Here is a 14,370-nt window from a genome sequence, read left to right as displayed (position 1 = left end):
TTTAATGCAACTGATTAAGGGTTCAGATAATTGTTGGATTGCTTTTCATGCATGGCATATTGGGATTATCTTACTTCATACTTCACGCAGAAAACAAAGACAAGGATACTGTATTAATGTATTATACTTGCATTGCTTAAACCGGTAACCAATTCTCTGGATTAGAAATGCACTCTAGGTAAAGAGATGCATCATACTGAAGTTTCAAGGGAGGGAGAAGAGAAAAACTTTGCACTTTAAATTGTACAATTCACACTACAGACGTTCAAAATACACCATCCAGAAAAAGTGGAACTGTTATGGAGACATCAGACATGAACAATTGGATTCAAGTACGCCTATTCTTTCATGCAATGTCCAATGAGAGAGAACTAATCATCAATGGATTTGGATTTGTTCTCATTTTAACAAGAAGAGGCAAGAAACGCTTGCTGCACCCTCATCATAAATGACAGAGACTTTGAAGGACAGTAACACATTCACCAGCCATGATCTGGACGCATGGAAGGCGTATAATTTTGTTTCATTATCAGAAACAACAGAAAGATATGCGTAGATAGTCATCCAGTGAAATGGGGTGGGAGGTTGCTAGTCCATCACATTCTGAAGCAATTGAACTTGCAAACAGGAAGCTTGATCATTTTCTTTGGTATGCAGAATTTAATACTGCGGTGGAAGATGGAGATATAGCATGAAGATCAGTCACATTTACAAATGCACACAACGATTCATCAGTTCTCTGCCAACAAATTTGACATGACACCAAGGAAAGGAGCTTTCTACCTTCAGAAGGTGTCAGCACATGAAGAGTTGATATTTTGGCACTTCAGCTCCCACATTTAGGTAGTTAACATCAACTACAACTTCCCCAAAATCCTCTGACAGACAAATATTAATCACATTAGACTTCTTATTAACTCTTCTAAACAATGAGGTTTAATAAGTCTAGAAAAAGGAGTTAGAACCTTCATATAGAGTCCTTGCAAACTTAACATATTCAGGAATGAGGTCCTGATAAATGATTCCTTCTGGATGGGCATCTAATACCACAAGGACTCCTGGGAATAGCAACCAAGCAAAATATTAGTAAAACTTTCGGATAAAATGTAATAGTCAATGATCGTCCATCGGAACTCGAAAAACTATTTTATGTAAGGATTCAAGAAAATGTCCAACACATAAACTAGCGACTTTGCTATACAATGCCATGTCCTTTTTTATAAGATTTTGTTCCTGGTACTTGAAAAGAAAAATAAGAAAACTGGTGACTTTGCTATATAATGCCATATACATTTTGATGAGATTTTGTTCCTGGTACTCGAAAATAAGAAAACCAAATTCAGAGAAATATCTCACTAGTTAGGGAAAGCAGTAGGGGTGAAGGCCATGCTCCAGTCAAAGAGCAATATAAGCCAGTTGTATGTAATAAGCCCAGCAATTATTGTCTCCATTCTTTTTGTTTTATGGTGGTCCTTATATGTCCACCTTGGAAACGAGTTTTCTCTCTTATGAATGTTGAGATGACAATGTCACTCTTTGATGTAAGATTTCGTTTGCAGTCATTGGTCACTCGACTATCAAAGTGCATTTGTTGAAAGCTCCACCAAATTTAGTGATAGAAAAGAAGGGAAGAAATGAAAGAAAGCAGACGGTAGTTTTCCTTTCAACTTGAGGTGGTTTGAATCTTACAGCTTACATAACAGCTTTGAAAACTTAACCCATATGTAGCTTTCTCTAGGCTTCATATGCTAACTTCTTTCAAAGTTGACAAAACCAGTCTATGAAAGTCAAATATTTCGAAATGCAATCAAACATACACTACATTATATGTCTCATCCAGTCACATACATGGAAACCAGTTTTAGGGAATGCAAAATCATAAGCACCCCACAGCTGGAAGATCTAATAATTGAAGCAGCAAAAACAGGACAAGCATACCAGCATATAACTTTTGAACTTGAAGCAGAAACTGTTGATACAACGTTAAACTTTGTCCACTAAGGTAAAATGAGAAGAAATACCAGGCGCCAACCACGTTTTTGTGGAATTACTTGGCAAAGGGGCTAGCCACAGGATGTTACGCAAATTCATTGAATCGTCATAAGTAACATTAGAACCTGACAATAATAACCAAAGACAATTATTGTAGAAAAAAACTGCAGAAGATGGTACTTTCACAATTTCTTTGAGCCATGAGTTCAATTTGATACAAGCAATTGCAATTTTGCAATGTCGATTTAGTAAGTAGTCGCAAACAATGAAAGGTGATATAACAGACAATTATTTTGCTTTCGCAATTCATTTTTTCATAATTCAGTTACTCATGGAGGAAACCAACTAAGCCCTTGGGTTCCAAATTGCATATCCAAGTCTGATTGGGAAAAAAGTTTCATATTCAGACGGGGGCAGAACTGTCCACCTAGAAAGGGACCTGGTAGAACCATTAGATGCTTTTTGGATTCCAAAACTGTTTACCATATTGTTTGTCATGGTCCACATTCCATATTAGCACTTATTAAGCATTCCATCCAAGAAAATTGGAGATTGTTACAAGATAACTAACTAAAATTATGCAGAATATTCTTTCAAATCAAATCTATCAAGAAAGAAAAATAATCTCACAGAACTGGAAATAACAGAAAACAAAGAAAATGCATTTTCTAAGTATGTATGACATTACTCCAGATCAACTTACCAATCTGGCAATAACCCATGTTGTAAGGAAACACCTCTTTCTCGTAGGCAGGGTATTCTTTGGCATGGAACCTTTAAAAATGATGAGCACCAATATCATAAGCACCTTGTGACTTTATGAGATTTACTTTCCAAAATAGACAATGAACTAGTGTTGTGTTAAGAAACAACCTAAAGAATTCATCTAATTATTGTACATGATTATCACTCATCATTTTATAAACAGTAAGAAAATTCTCAGTGGATCACCGTTTGACCTTTCTCTGAGATAAGAAAACGAGTCTACAAACCATTTAGCTTACCATCAGTAGAAATTTCATCTTGTATCACAATGAAAACTTTTTCACATAATGTTTCTTTCCATTGTAAGAAATTGTCAAAACAATTTTAGTTGTAAATGGCCTGGCTGAAGTTGACTCAAAAGTAGATGTTTGTTAACTTACAAAATCCCAAGTCTTCCAGAGTCCACAGCAATAAAAAGGTGGCCGTGAAAGAAGTCATAGCGGTTTAATGAGACATTCAGTCCTACGTTCGGACCCCGAGCAACAATCATTTCAAATAAAAATTTTAGGTATGAATTCAACTCCTACATAATGGAAATTAAACAAAAAAAATCAATCAAGAGAACAAGACAAAAACATGACAATACAAACTCAAGATAACAATACTTTCCCATTCTGTTTCTCTAAGATGCAGGGCCTGCCAAGCCTTGCCTCTTTGAGCAGAGAAATTCCTATCTCTGTTTATTGAACAATTAACCTCCCAAATTGCAAATGGTAACCTAACCATTACTTGGGCTTTTAATGCAAAACAAATTGAAGTTATGGCAATGTGTTGCGAAATACTTTCCCATCCCCTAATAAACAAATTATTACCTCATTTATAAAGCGCCAACCATAAGGAGTTCTTGTGAGCTCACATTTATCTTCTTTTGATCCTTCAACATCTGGTACCTGTAAGTTGGAATAAGTAAGACATTGCATCCACCAATTATGCTCAAAGCCAAACAATAATGCTTACATTCAGACCCAATAAGGGACACATTACAGAGCTGAGACAGGACGTAATTTTGAAACCAAATTCAATGGATTTTTCTTGTTTGGTCTCTTACCAAAAACTGATCCTCGAAGAACTTAACTCTGTAGAAAACCACATAATTTTAACTTTGATTGGCTAGTTCAAGAACTAGGGATGCAATTGCATCCAAGGCATCTGGGAACCTACCACTATGTTCCCAAATCCAAGCCCCAACCACAAATTAGGGGGGCCAATTGATGGTTTGAATGCATTGGCATTGGAATAATGTGTTTATGGTGTAACTCAGGCAACATTTTTGTTCTTGTATATCCATGCAGCAAATTCCGCAATGTGACTTCAGCCTGGATGGACAATAACTGCACTAAAATGCAAGGAGGCAATGTAAAATACATGAACCCCTGCATTTGGGTGCAGGAGTTGCGTCCAAGTGGCATCCGAAGCTTCCAGGAGAGAACTTCCCCCAAATGTACATAAAAATTGTTGCTTTTGTAACATACCCAGGTCTCCTCATCAACTGGTCCAAACAATAATTTGTTCGGCACCATATTCGGATGTTACAACAATTCAAAGGCAGAGGGATATATTACGGAGATAATCACTTGAAAGTTGCACGCGTATTGTAAATTGATGGAGAAGGAGAGTGAGGAGTGGAAAGAGAACCGATAATACTTTGAGAAGAAAAGGAAGAGAGAACGCAGAAAGAAGAAATCAATTTCCAAGAAATCCTCTTTAAAAGAATTTTTAAGAAATGGCTTTCCCTATTCTGGCACTACAGAATATAACTAACAATATCATTTGTAATTTCAAATTAATAAAATATCAATGTCGTAGCAAACAACCATGAAAGATACTCTGTTTTCAACAATTTTACTAATTCTAATGCTCTTCCATTATTACTAATTGAAAGCAGCTTTATTTAGCTAAAAACTAGACTCTGAAAACATATTGCTAATTTACATGGGTGATAATACGCATTTCAGACAAATAAAAGAGGGAAAAAACCTTCAGAAAAGAAATCGGAGGTTAAAAACTTCACCTTGATAGGAGTAGGATCAAGAGCTCTATGAATAGCACCGGGATCGCCACCAGAGTCAACAGCAAGACGAGCAAGCTCCATAACCGGGGCTGGCGGCCACCATATTAGCTCATTATCGCGTTCCCAGTCTCTCACTCCTCTTCCGCTATGATCACTGCTCAAAGATTTACGAAAATTGAGCGAACGTCGAAAAGGGTCGTTAATGCCGGGTCTAGCGGGAGGCGAAAACGGTACTAGGAACTTGAAACAAGATTTCAGTTTCTGAGCTTCTTCGGCATTGACAGAAGCAGCCTGTTGGGGAGAGCCCAGAAGAGCCAGCAAGTCTTTGGTGTTGGCTTTGGGTATAGAGACGGTAGAATGCTTTTGGGGCTTGGGTCTGGGGAAGAAGAGTGACGTGGACGAGGCGGTGGCGGCCAGAGAAAAGGAGAGAACCACGGCGAATTTAATCGACAGAAATGGCGGCTTGCCCATCATCAAAGATGATAAGAGTGACGGGAAGCTGTTAGCCGTGTCCGTGTCATTCTTCAACCGTTCAACGCAACGCGGCCGCGGCACAGCTCGCTCCTCCTATGATGAAGGCGGCGTGACGGTGGTGGTAATGGTGGCCGAAATTTGTAGCGCTATTCATATTTTGACTCGGGAAAACGGATATGATCATTAATGCTTCATCAAGGTCTTCTCATGATGGGATTTGATATTCAAAAAATCTATATTCAATTTATCCCAGTAGTTTTGTTTTTATAGTCAATAAATAAATCCGGTCAGATGAATCAAAAAAAAAATCCGGTCAGAAATTGTTTTTATTCAACAGTCTATATCTCGATCAATAGATCATTGCTTAAAAATCAGTACAAAGATTACATGAGCAGGTTCTCATTTCACTGTTCTAGATTTTCACTTTGTTTTCCCTAAATCAATTTAAGTCATCGGCTAATTATTTGCTTTTAATAATAAGAGTTGAACTTTTGAATAAATCGACAATGTATATACTATAACATACAATACATATGTAAAATTTGAATTATGTATTATGTATCTAATAATGAAAGTGCATATACTATCTATGTATTGAAGATTAATCCAAAGTTTTAATGAAGAAATATAAATAGAAACTAGATACTTGGTGCTGTTAATCTAATCATCCAATCCCTTCTGGCTTATGCACTTGAAGGCTCTAATTTTAATTTCTGCTATTTCAAAATGCGGTTCCCCCAGCAATGTGCAATAGAGTACCCAGAATTTGAAGGTGAAAAGTAGAATCACATTTCCTTCCATCATAAATGAAATCGGAAGCCATGAATAGGGGCCATTCTGTCTGAGGACAAAGTGTTTGTTGCTTGAACAACTGAGGATTTTGGACAAAAGAATTGCAATTCCTCTGCACAAATTCATACTTTTGCAGCCAACAAAGGGTAAAGTTCAAGGCAAGCTTGTGTACAAGTATCAATAATGAATTACACTAGATAAAGCAGCAACCTAATGTGAGATTATGACATTTTATGATACACAAAAGTTGATAAGAAAAATCAGCGGTACATTTCAGCCAAAAGCCTGTAGAGCTTGGGAAGTCTATACTGTTATCCATAGGCTAAAAACATTACTGTAAGCCTCAGAAACGTATGATACTGTTAAATTTACCCATGATCCACTATCCACTAATACTTGAAATTTGTGTACGCGAACAAACTTGAACCAGCTAACGCATTCGCTTTGAATCCTTGCTTTCAGCAGACAGTTCCTTCGTCCGATTTAAATCCTTCAGGTGACACAAGCTTTTCATCTCGCTAGTGGAATAGATGTGCTTTCAGCCAGACAACAGGTTCTCTCAAATCACCAATCCTAAACAAAAGCAATCATAATTCATTTGACCTATACAGAGGATCAACACTGCCATGCACAATGTGCAGCATGTATGATTTTTTTGGTTTTGGAAGAGATTTTTTTTTTTACAGGGGGTGGGGGGGTGGGTTGGTGGTGCGGGCACTGGATACATGGAACTTGTGAATTTAGATTCCTTAACAATGTACACTTCAAAAACTCCCACATTAACTCTCTACGTTGAAGATAAAACATCTTGAATTTGCTTGACATCAGAATACTAATGTAAAAAGATGACTAGTGGGGTAGCGCAGTTAAATAGACAGCTCAAAGATATAGGATCTATAACTAATTTCACCGTTGGACAGTGAAATAAGTATTTTGGACCCTAAAATTGTATTAAGCATTTAAAATGTGAACCACTATTATCACTAAGGGATAGAAGGGAAAGATTAAAGGACCATAAAATTCTGCCCAAGGGCGTTGTAATTTCCCATAAAATGACTGCAGCATTCAGAGCTTGCTGGGATTGCAGTGCTTTTGCTTAAACTGCTTTTGGGCGGTAGAAGCACTTTTACGCTTCATTTAGCAGTTGAGGATTTGGACAGAAAAGAAAGGGAAAGAAGAGAAAATTTATAGTTTTCCTTTGTTTGTTAGTTTTTAGTAAGAAAGAAAAGAAAGGAAATGGGAGGATTCAGAAAGATGAACAGTAGGCAAAACTTTTCCTCCCAAATTTGAAGGAAAATGAGAGAAACTTTGAGGATGCTTCTCAAATTTTTTTGAAATGCCTATTTTATCCTTAAAAAAGTCTTGAACAAATATTTAATGACTTTCATATCCATAATCATTCCATTAATTCTCAAAACTCCCAAACAACATAATAATCCCTTCTCTTCTCTTCTCTCCTCTTCTCTTATAACTTCAGTTTTCCCTTCTTTTCTTCTCTATCCGAAACTCCCAAACTAAGCCTTCAAGTGCTTGGTAAGTGTTATTTCATAAATTTAGAAGTAGAGTTTTTGGTCTGAAAAACACTTTCAGCAGAAGTTCAACATGGGTATATTTAGAATAACTTTTGTGCTTAAGAAAACAAAAAATCTGGGCATTTGATCATAAACTCCTAATTGAATAAAGAGATAGATACAAACCAAATACAAGCAGCACTTATGCACCGAAACAATACAATCGAGCACTTAATAAGTACTTCTACTCAACACTCTACTAAGCGAAGTGCTTTTTGATAACCCACCACAATCCTAAATGTGCATTAAACTCTGTCAAATCATCTTAAAGTTCATTTGAAAGTTTTTGCTTTCTCTAAATGATTTGTATTCATCTATATCAATGATGGATAAAGTCCATTTGAAATTCAAGCCAGAATTAAGACGAACGTTTTCAACTTTATGGTCAACAAAGGATGTTGCAGCACCCGCATGAATCAAAGGAGCTGCAAGCTCCAGTCACCAGAGCCTCTAATCAAGTTCAGTATTCCAATACTCCTGTATTTAAGAGAAAAATTTATACTGCATGTAATTACCTGGAGAAAATGTTAAATTGCATCAAAGGCTTTAATTCCAGCATTCTTGTCCCAGTCCTCTGGAGCGGCAACATCTGCCATAATTTGTTCCTGACCACGCCAGAGTATCTGAACCACAAGTTGCTGTTGATTAATACTAGCGTAATTCAAGGTTTTCCCCATATCAAATTGTATAAAAATCAAATGAGTCTGAATCCCAAGAATATAAAATCGTAGGGGTGACTCAGATCAACAAATGACCTTGTCAATGACGCCAAATTCTTTAGCTCTGGTTGAGTCCATGTAAAATGGCCTTCTCATCACATCAGCAACTGCCTCTATTGACTGTTAATATAAGATTTCAACAATTAATCTGCATGAACTGCTTGCTACTAAATCAAAGCCGGAGAGAGATAAATCTGATGTTGGATACTCACATTTCCAGTATGCTTAGCTAAAAGTTCAACAAGGGTGTCTCTGTTAATTATTACCTGCAATAAAAATAAAGTTAGGACAAACATTCCCTAAATGTTAATAGTGTGCCAGAATTCTAATAGCACCAAACAACAAGTGCTTAGCTTGTCATGTTTGAGAAGAAGATGAAATAAGCTCCTATAAGAAGATGATGCGAGGATTAGGCACAAATTTGCATTGAGTAGCTTTTTACCGGGTAGATGACAAAGTGAAACTCTAAACCATGATAATGCATGAGGACAGTCCTCATTTTTCAAGCTGTACATCTGTTCATACTCATTTCAAGGAACCCTCAAGCTACTTCACATGAGTATCCACCATAAAATCTATCTCAGCAGGATTTAAAGCAAAAAATGCCACCAAAAGCTTGAACTAACCTCCTTTGCACGTATAAAAACATCACTGGCTGGCATTAACCCAGATGATGGCGCACGAGGCTGCTGAATCATAGCTGGAGCAGAAACCAAAATTCATGTCAAATTTCTAAATGCATCGAGTCAGAGGACATGAAATATTGCACATGAAACCAGATTTGATTAACGCAGCATACCTTTTGCATGCGGCATCATAAACCTTTTCCCCTTGGTTCCTGCAGCAAGCAAGAGACATGCCTGACCTATAGCAGCTCCAACAGCCACAGTATGTATCTGAATTTCACATTATAATAAGAGGATAGAAAATAACAAGAAACTGTCAAAGCATTCAATACTACTCTCCAGTAGCAACAGTAACCATTTGAGGAAATTGCCTCAATGTAGATCACTCAGTATGTTTAGTTATTCAATCAAAATCCACAGAATGACTTCATTCAATCCAAAGCTGCGCATTGTATTATAATTGGAGAAATATTAAGCAAACGTGTATTTTAGCAGCACTGGATAGAGACACCATATCTCAATTTGTTATCCAATACAGATACCTCTCCATTCATGCACAGAAAAAAACTTGACCAAGGACGAAACAAAGATATCAGAAGTCAACAATAGGCATAATCTAGTCATAGCCTCATTAAGCTTGAACAGGGAAAAGATTTTTCACCTAATTCGTATCTGACAACATAACTAAACTGCTTTTTAAAAACTGGACTAGGCTTACTGTTTCAATCTAGATAGATTGAAAAGTCAACAACATGCAAGGTTTGGCTAATGAATTTAACTCTCATCTACTTTATGCAAGCTATAAAATTTAAATTCTAAGAAGGATAGACATTAAATTAGCCTAAATGCTCCAATAAAATGCCAGATGTCACATCTTTATTAACATAAAATATAACCTATAGGAGAAGCTCACCTCATTCTTCAACTGCATCAATGCATCATAGATTGCAAAACCCTCCGTTTCCATGCCGACCTAAGACACAGAAGGTTTCATAAAAATAGCTTAATTGAAAATTAATAGTATACTAGACTCAGAGAAGTACGCAAAAATCAGTATGTAAGTAAAGAGATTAATATAAAAAGACTAACCCTTGAGAAAACTGGTCCCTACAGTGTTGACTGGTATAAAAGTAAGTTCGCAGACAGCACCCAAGGCATACATTTAGCAATAAATAGAAAGTGCCAAAAAGTTTCCAAGGACAAGACAGACGCACACAGGATGGCAATTAGTAACAAACCATATTCAGGTTATTAACGAGAAGTATATCTCTTACTATCCATTCAGCAACATAACTTGCATTCTTGCTTTCTGTGTAGTCAATTCTTCAATTGCATTGTAAGTTCTCGGTCCATTACTGGTCCACTTTGTCTTCAAATCTCATCTCAATCTACAACTGGTTATTTAAACATGTCTAAACTCCTATGTGTTTTATTTTTTTTAATTTCTAGGCATCTCTTTCAGTATATTGCATCTGTAATTTCCTTGTAGCTTTTCACCTTTTTCAGAAGGCCCAATTTGCACTCAAGATCAAACTTGACAAACAACTAACTGCATTTGAGGTTAAGATGCATGTATGAATAACATTACAAGACAGCCAACTAACAGCAAGTTCCGCAACAACAGCTAAGTACTCAAAGAGAACTAATCTGCAACACAAAGGCTCACCGTTTCACCATCATCACGAGTAGTTCCAGTAGAATTTATGTACAGAAAAATTGGCTCTTTTGGATCCATCCACTGTAAATACATTAATTCTGCAACTACAAGCTCAGTGACCGCTGGCACCAACTGGTAAAAGAAACAGGTTTGATTATCACATCATACAACATAACTGGTAAAACAAATCAGCACTAGACAAGTCTTTGGGGAATAATTCATGCAGCAAGGCAATAATACCAAAAACTTACCAAAACGAGTTAGTTTACAAGAATGAAAGTACCACATGGCCACAGGTAGCATCCCAGACAATCGATCTATTAGTTTTTATGTTCAGAAAGAGCAGAAAGTGAGCTTGTGCTTTTAATTTATGAATTTTGTGGATGACCAACAAACAGCATCCTATATATGTATGAATGCCTTTGATAGTCTATTTCCCTTGCCATTACAATACTGGCATAGTACAAGAAGTTTATGGAACTGGAAAGCAACTAAATTCCTTTCCATGTGATGGCATCTATTGTCCTCTCATTCATGAACTACTTAACTGTCGAGAATGAAATGATCTACCAAGCATTAACCACAAGATGTGCTCCTATGTAAGTAAATTTCAAAGACTAGTCTGTTTGAAAATGAGGTGCAACCTATCCTTGATTTTACTTCGAAAATACACCTATTTTGCCTCCTGCATTCTTACGCAAATGTCTATCCACTTCTCTCCTCAAAAAGACATGGAAAAAGTTGCCAGAAATTCCTATTGGCAGTAAGAAATTTTACCCAACAGCAGGAAATTATAGCCTAAAATTATATCGGATAACGTTAAGCAATCTGAAAAGGCTGGTACTTTATGCTGTTTAATCCTGTCCTTTAAAACAATTATCATACCAATGCCATTGAAATGTGCCAGAAAGGCATAAGGTGCAGGCTGCCCTCTCGATCCCATTCTTGAATCAAGGCAGCCCCTTCGCTTATGAAATCAAGAAGCTAGAAAAACATCTTCCCAGGTACCAGCTATAAGCCAAGCCACCTTCAAACAATTTACCGCATTGGCTTCAAAAGATCGAGTTTACCAACAAAACTTTGGAAGTCAAAGTTTGATCCAGAACTGATATGCTATAAAAAGAGAGATCTTCTAACACTAGAAAACACAACTTGGAAATCAAAATCAGCACATCACACACACCTTCTGTTCCCTGATACCAAGGTCACGACAACCAAAAAACCCCTTCTACCACAATACGTTATCCATCCTATACAAATTTAGCCAGCTAGATTAAAATTTTCCATGAATGCAATCAAATTCATGGATAGTTGACATTGAAAACCCATACACTTGTTTATCAAAATCCTCAGAAACTCAAGTTTGCTCCTGACCACTTTCAAAAGCTTTTGAATTTTGTAGCTGATACACAACTTCACTTCTGCCATCATCTTCTTCAACCTAAGAAGTATGAATATTTGTAGCAATATCTATTCAATACAGTTTTGTGTGTTGGCCTTTGTAACACTGATGCTTTTATTTATTTATTTATTTTTTGCTATCACCTTATCTTGTTGTTTGATATCAACAAAACAACGCAGGTAAACAAATTGTCTTCCCATAAAGATCCAAACTGCATTTAAATCACCACTGTGTAGGCCTACATTGAGTCGCCAACTCTCCAATTTGTTATATTTGACCATATTAAGGTTTTCAAGAATGTCACATTCACCAAAAAAGTGTCGCAGCAAATTCCAATCCATTAGCACAAACCTAAGCATTTCCTTCACTTTTGAGTATTTTTTTAAGCAACATATGATAACTAAACCACCAGGCAGGAGCCCACCAGCGTTTAACAGACAAAAGCAACAACTTTACTGCATTGCTGATCGCTGAAGCCATATTTTATCAAATATTGGCAGTAAAGTAGTTAAAGATTTAGGGCTCTTTACCGGCATCCCAATGTACACTATCCTACCATGCAGCAACAACGATGGCAAGTCTGGCGGTGGCCGCCTCGGCCGGTGTTCATTATATGAAACAGACCTCTCCACCTGAAAAACGTTGCACCAATTCTCTTCAAAATTTAAAAAATATATATAGGTAACAGTTTTTCCAGATATATATATATATATATATATATATATATATATATATATATTTTCTGGAAAAACTGTTATCTTGTGGAAAACTGACACACACACACACACACACATATATATATATATAGATATATATATGTATATATGTATAGGAAACAATCATAATATACTTAATAATTAGCAATACTTTATCTTCAATTGCATTGCAAAATTAAAAACAGAAAGTCCAGTGATGAAGAAAAATAGCTCGGACCGTGGCGGGGGTGGCCATGAGCTTCGGCGAGTCGAATATATCCAAATACGGCGGCGTGTCGGAGTTCGGAGGCCGATTGAGGAGTACTTCCGGCGACGAGGCGGCAACCGAAGCAAGCTTCGATAGAAAAGGGTCCTTAGGGTTTATTGGAGGTACTGGAATTTTAGCACTACTGGTTGCGGAGACTGTTCTGCTGAGGATACGTCGTTTTAGGGACGATGATGAAGACGAGAAGCAGGGAAACGACGACGTAACTGGCACTTGCAAGATGCTCGCCATTTTTGCTTCAGTTGGAAAATACAGGCGTGCTCGGGAAATTTCATTGGAAAAAGAAAAAGGATAGTGAAATTTGTATTGGGTAATGCCGAACTGGGAAATGGACGGCCCATTATATATGCTGGACTTAAGCCTGTTTGCAAATATTAGGCTCTAGGTTGATGGAATGGGTAAAATTCAAAGGTTTTTGAGACGAGATTTTGTGTTATTTCCCATACCCAATATGTGCTACTGCTAGAACAATTCTTTGGGCCTAAAGTTTTTTTTAAACCCATTGGGCCGTTTCTACTTTTCTTTTTTTAATTTGGAGGAATTTTGACCTTCCTGTCGGATGGAAAGAAAGAGAAGGAATAAAGAAGTGAAATGGGAGGCTAGGGGGAAAATAAAGGGGCCACGTAATTGTTTCTCCAAGTTTTTGAAGAAATGTGGAGGAAATGCTAGCTAGATAAAGCTAAACAAAAGCTTTTAAAAAAGTCAAATAAAATTTTAGTACACAAAAGGGTAAATAAGTTGATTATAATGACAACTTAACTAAATTTAATCAACCGATTTATTTGTAAAGAAAACTTATTAACTCCATCTTTGATTTTCCCTTCTGACTTAGCTTTACACGACTTCGTTCTTCCTCTTCAAAATCCTTGAAATTAGGCCTTAATATAATTTGATTTGAGATTCTAGTAGTCGATTCACAATTTAACTTTTCCTAATTAATAACTCATTGCAGTTAAATAAAAACGAGGGGAGTTACCTATCAAGTTTAGCGAAATCATATTAGCACTCCTCCAGAAATCTCAGACACTCTTTCCTTTCTTTTGCATTTGATGAAGTTTAAGAAGTTTTGGAGATTTTTTTTTCAAAAGTGCTAATATCTTAGGCCTCGTTTGGGATTGCGGTACTTTTGATAAAAAAAAAAAAAAAAAAAGCACTTTTAGGTGCTAAAAATACTTTTAAAGTGTTTGGTGAATATCATCCCATAAATTTATGAGCAGAGCTTTTAGTGTTAAAAGCACTTTTAGCAAAAACTCAAATTTGATGCTTTTAGAATAACTTTTATGATTTAAAAAATAAAGTATCAAATTTAATCATTTTATCCTGTATTATGAACCAAATAAAGAGGTAAACACTTTTAAAAATTTTCAAATTACACATTAT

The 14,370-nt window shown here is 36.5% G+C and overlaps 2 protein-coding genes across 3 annotated transcripts; both read right to left on the bottom strand.

The window, feature by feature from the left end:
• Nucleotides 1-216: 216 nt before the first annotated feature.
• On the bottom strand, nt 217-5,459 carry LOC113727675 (uncharacterized). Of its 2 annotated transcripts, XM_027251959.2 has the most exons (8): nt 4,769-5,459; nt 3,570-3,647; nt 3,138-3,280; nt 2,696-2,766; nt 2,022-2,117; nt 966-1,058; nt 784-878; nt 217-666 (listed from the first exon to the last, which is right to left on the bottom strand). In XM_027251959.2, exons 1-7 carry the CDS (start codon nt 5,240-5,242, stop codon nt 796-798), a joined length of 1,038 nt encoding a protein of 345 aa, XP_027107760.1. In that variant the 5' UTR covers nt 5,243-5,459; the 3' UTR covers nt 217-666; nt 784-795. The 2 variants fall into 2 exon arrangements, 1 of the variants encoding a protein (XP_027107760.1); XR_011839605.1 differs by lacking the exon at nt 217-666 and having other exon boundaries at nt 817-878; nt 1,939-2,117.
• A 661-nt stretch (nt 5,460-6,120) lies between these two features.
• LOC113727674 (ATP-dependent Clp protease proteolytic subunit-related protein 3, chloroplastic-like) lies at nt 6,121-13,284 on the bottom strand. The gene is made up of 10 exons (XM_027251958.2): nt 12,943-13,284; nt 12,540-12,641; nt 10,617-10,739; nt 9,864-9,923; nt 9,124-9,220; nt 8,951-9,024; nt 8,537-8,590; nt 8,361-8,444; nt 8,121-8,228; nt 6,121-6,607 (listed from the first exon to the last, which is right to left on the bottom strand). The coding sequence occupies exons 1-9, from the start codon at nt 13,219-13,221 to the stop codon at nt 8,133-8,135; spliced, it is 969 nt and encodes a 322-aa protein (XP_027107759.1). The 5' UTR covers nt 13,222-13,284; the 3' UTR covers nt 6,121-6,607; nt 8,121-8,132.
• Nucleotides 13,285-14,370: the final 1,086 nt, after the last annotated feature.

The sequence above is a fragment of the Coffea arabica genome, chromosome 2c, assembly GCF_036785885.1.
Source record: "Coffea arabica cultivar ET-39 chromosome 2c, Coffea Arabica ET-39 HiFi, whole genome shotgun sequence".
Classification (NCBI taxonomy): domain Eukaryota; kingdom Viridiplantae; phylum Streptophyta; class Magnoliopsida; order Gentianales; family Rubiaceae; genus Coffea; species Coffea arabica.
The sequence above is the reverse complement of the archived record's forward strand: the minus strand, read 5'-3'. Positions and strand labels throughout refer to the sequence as shown.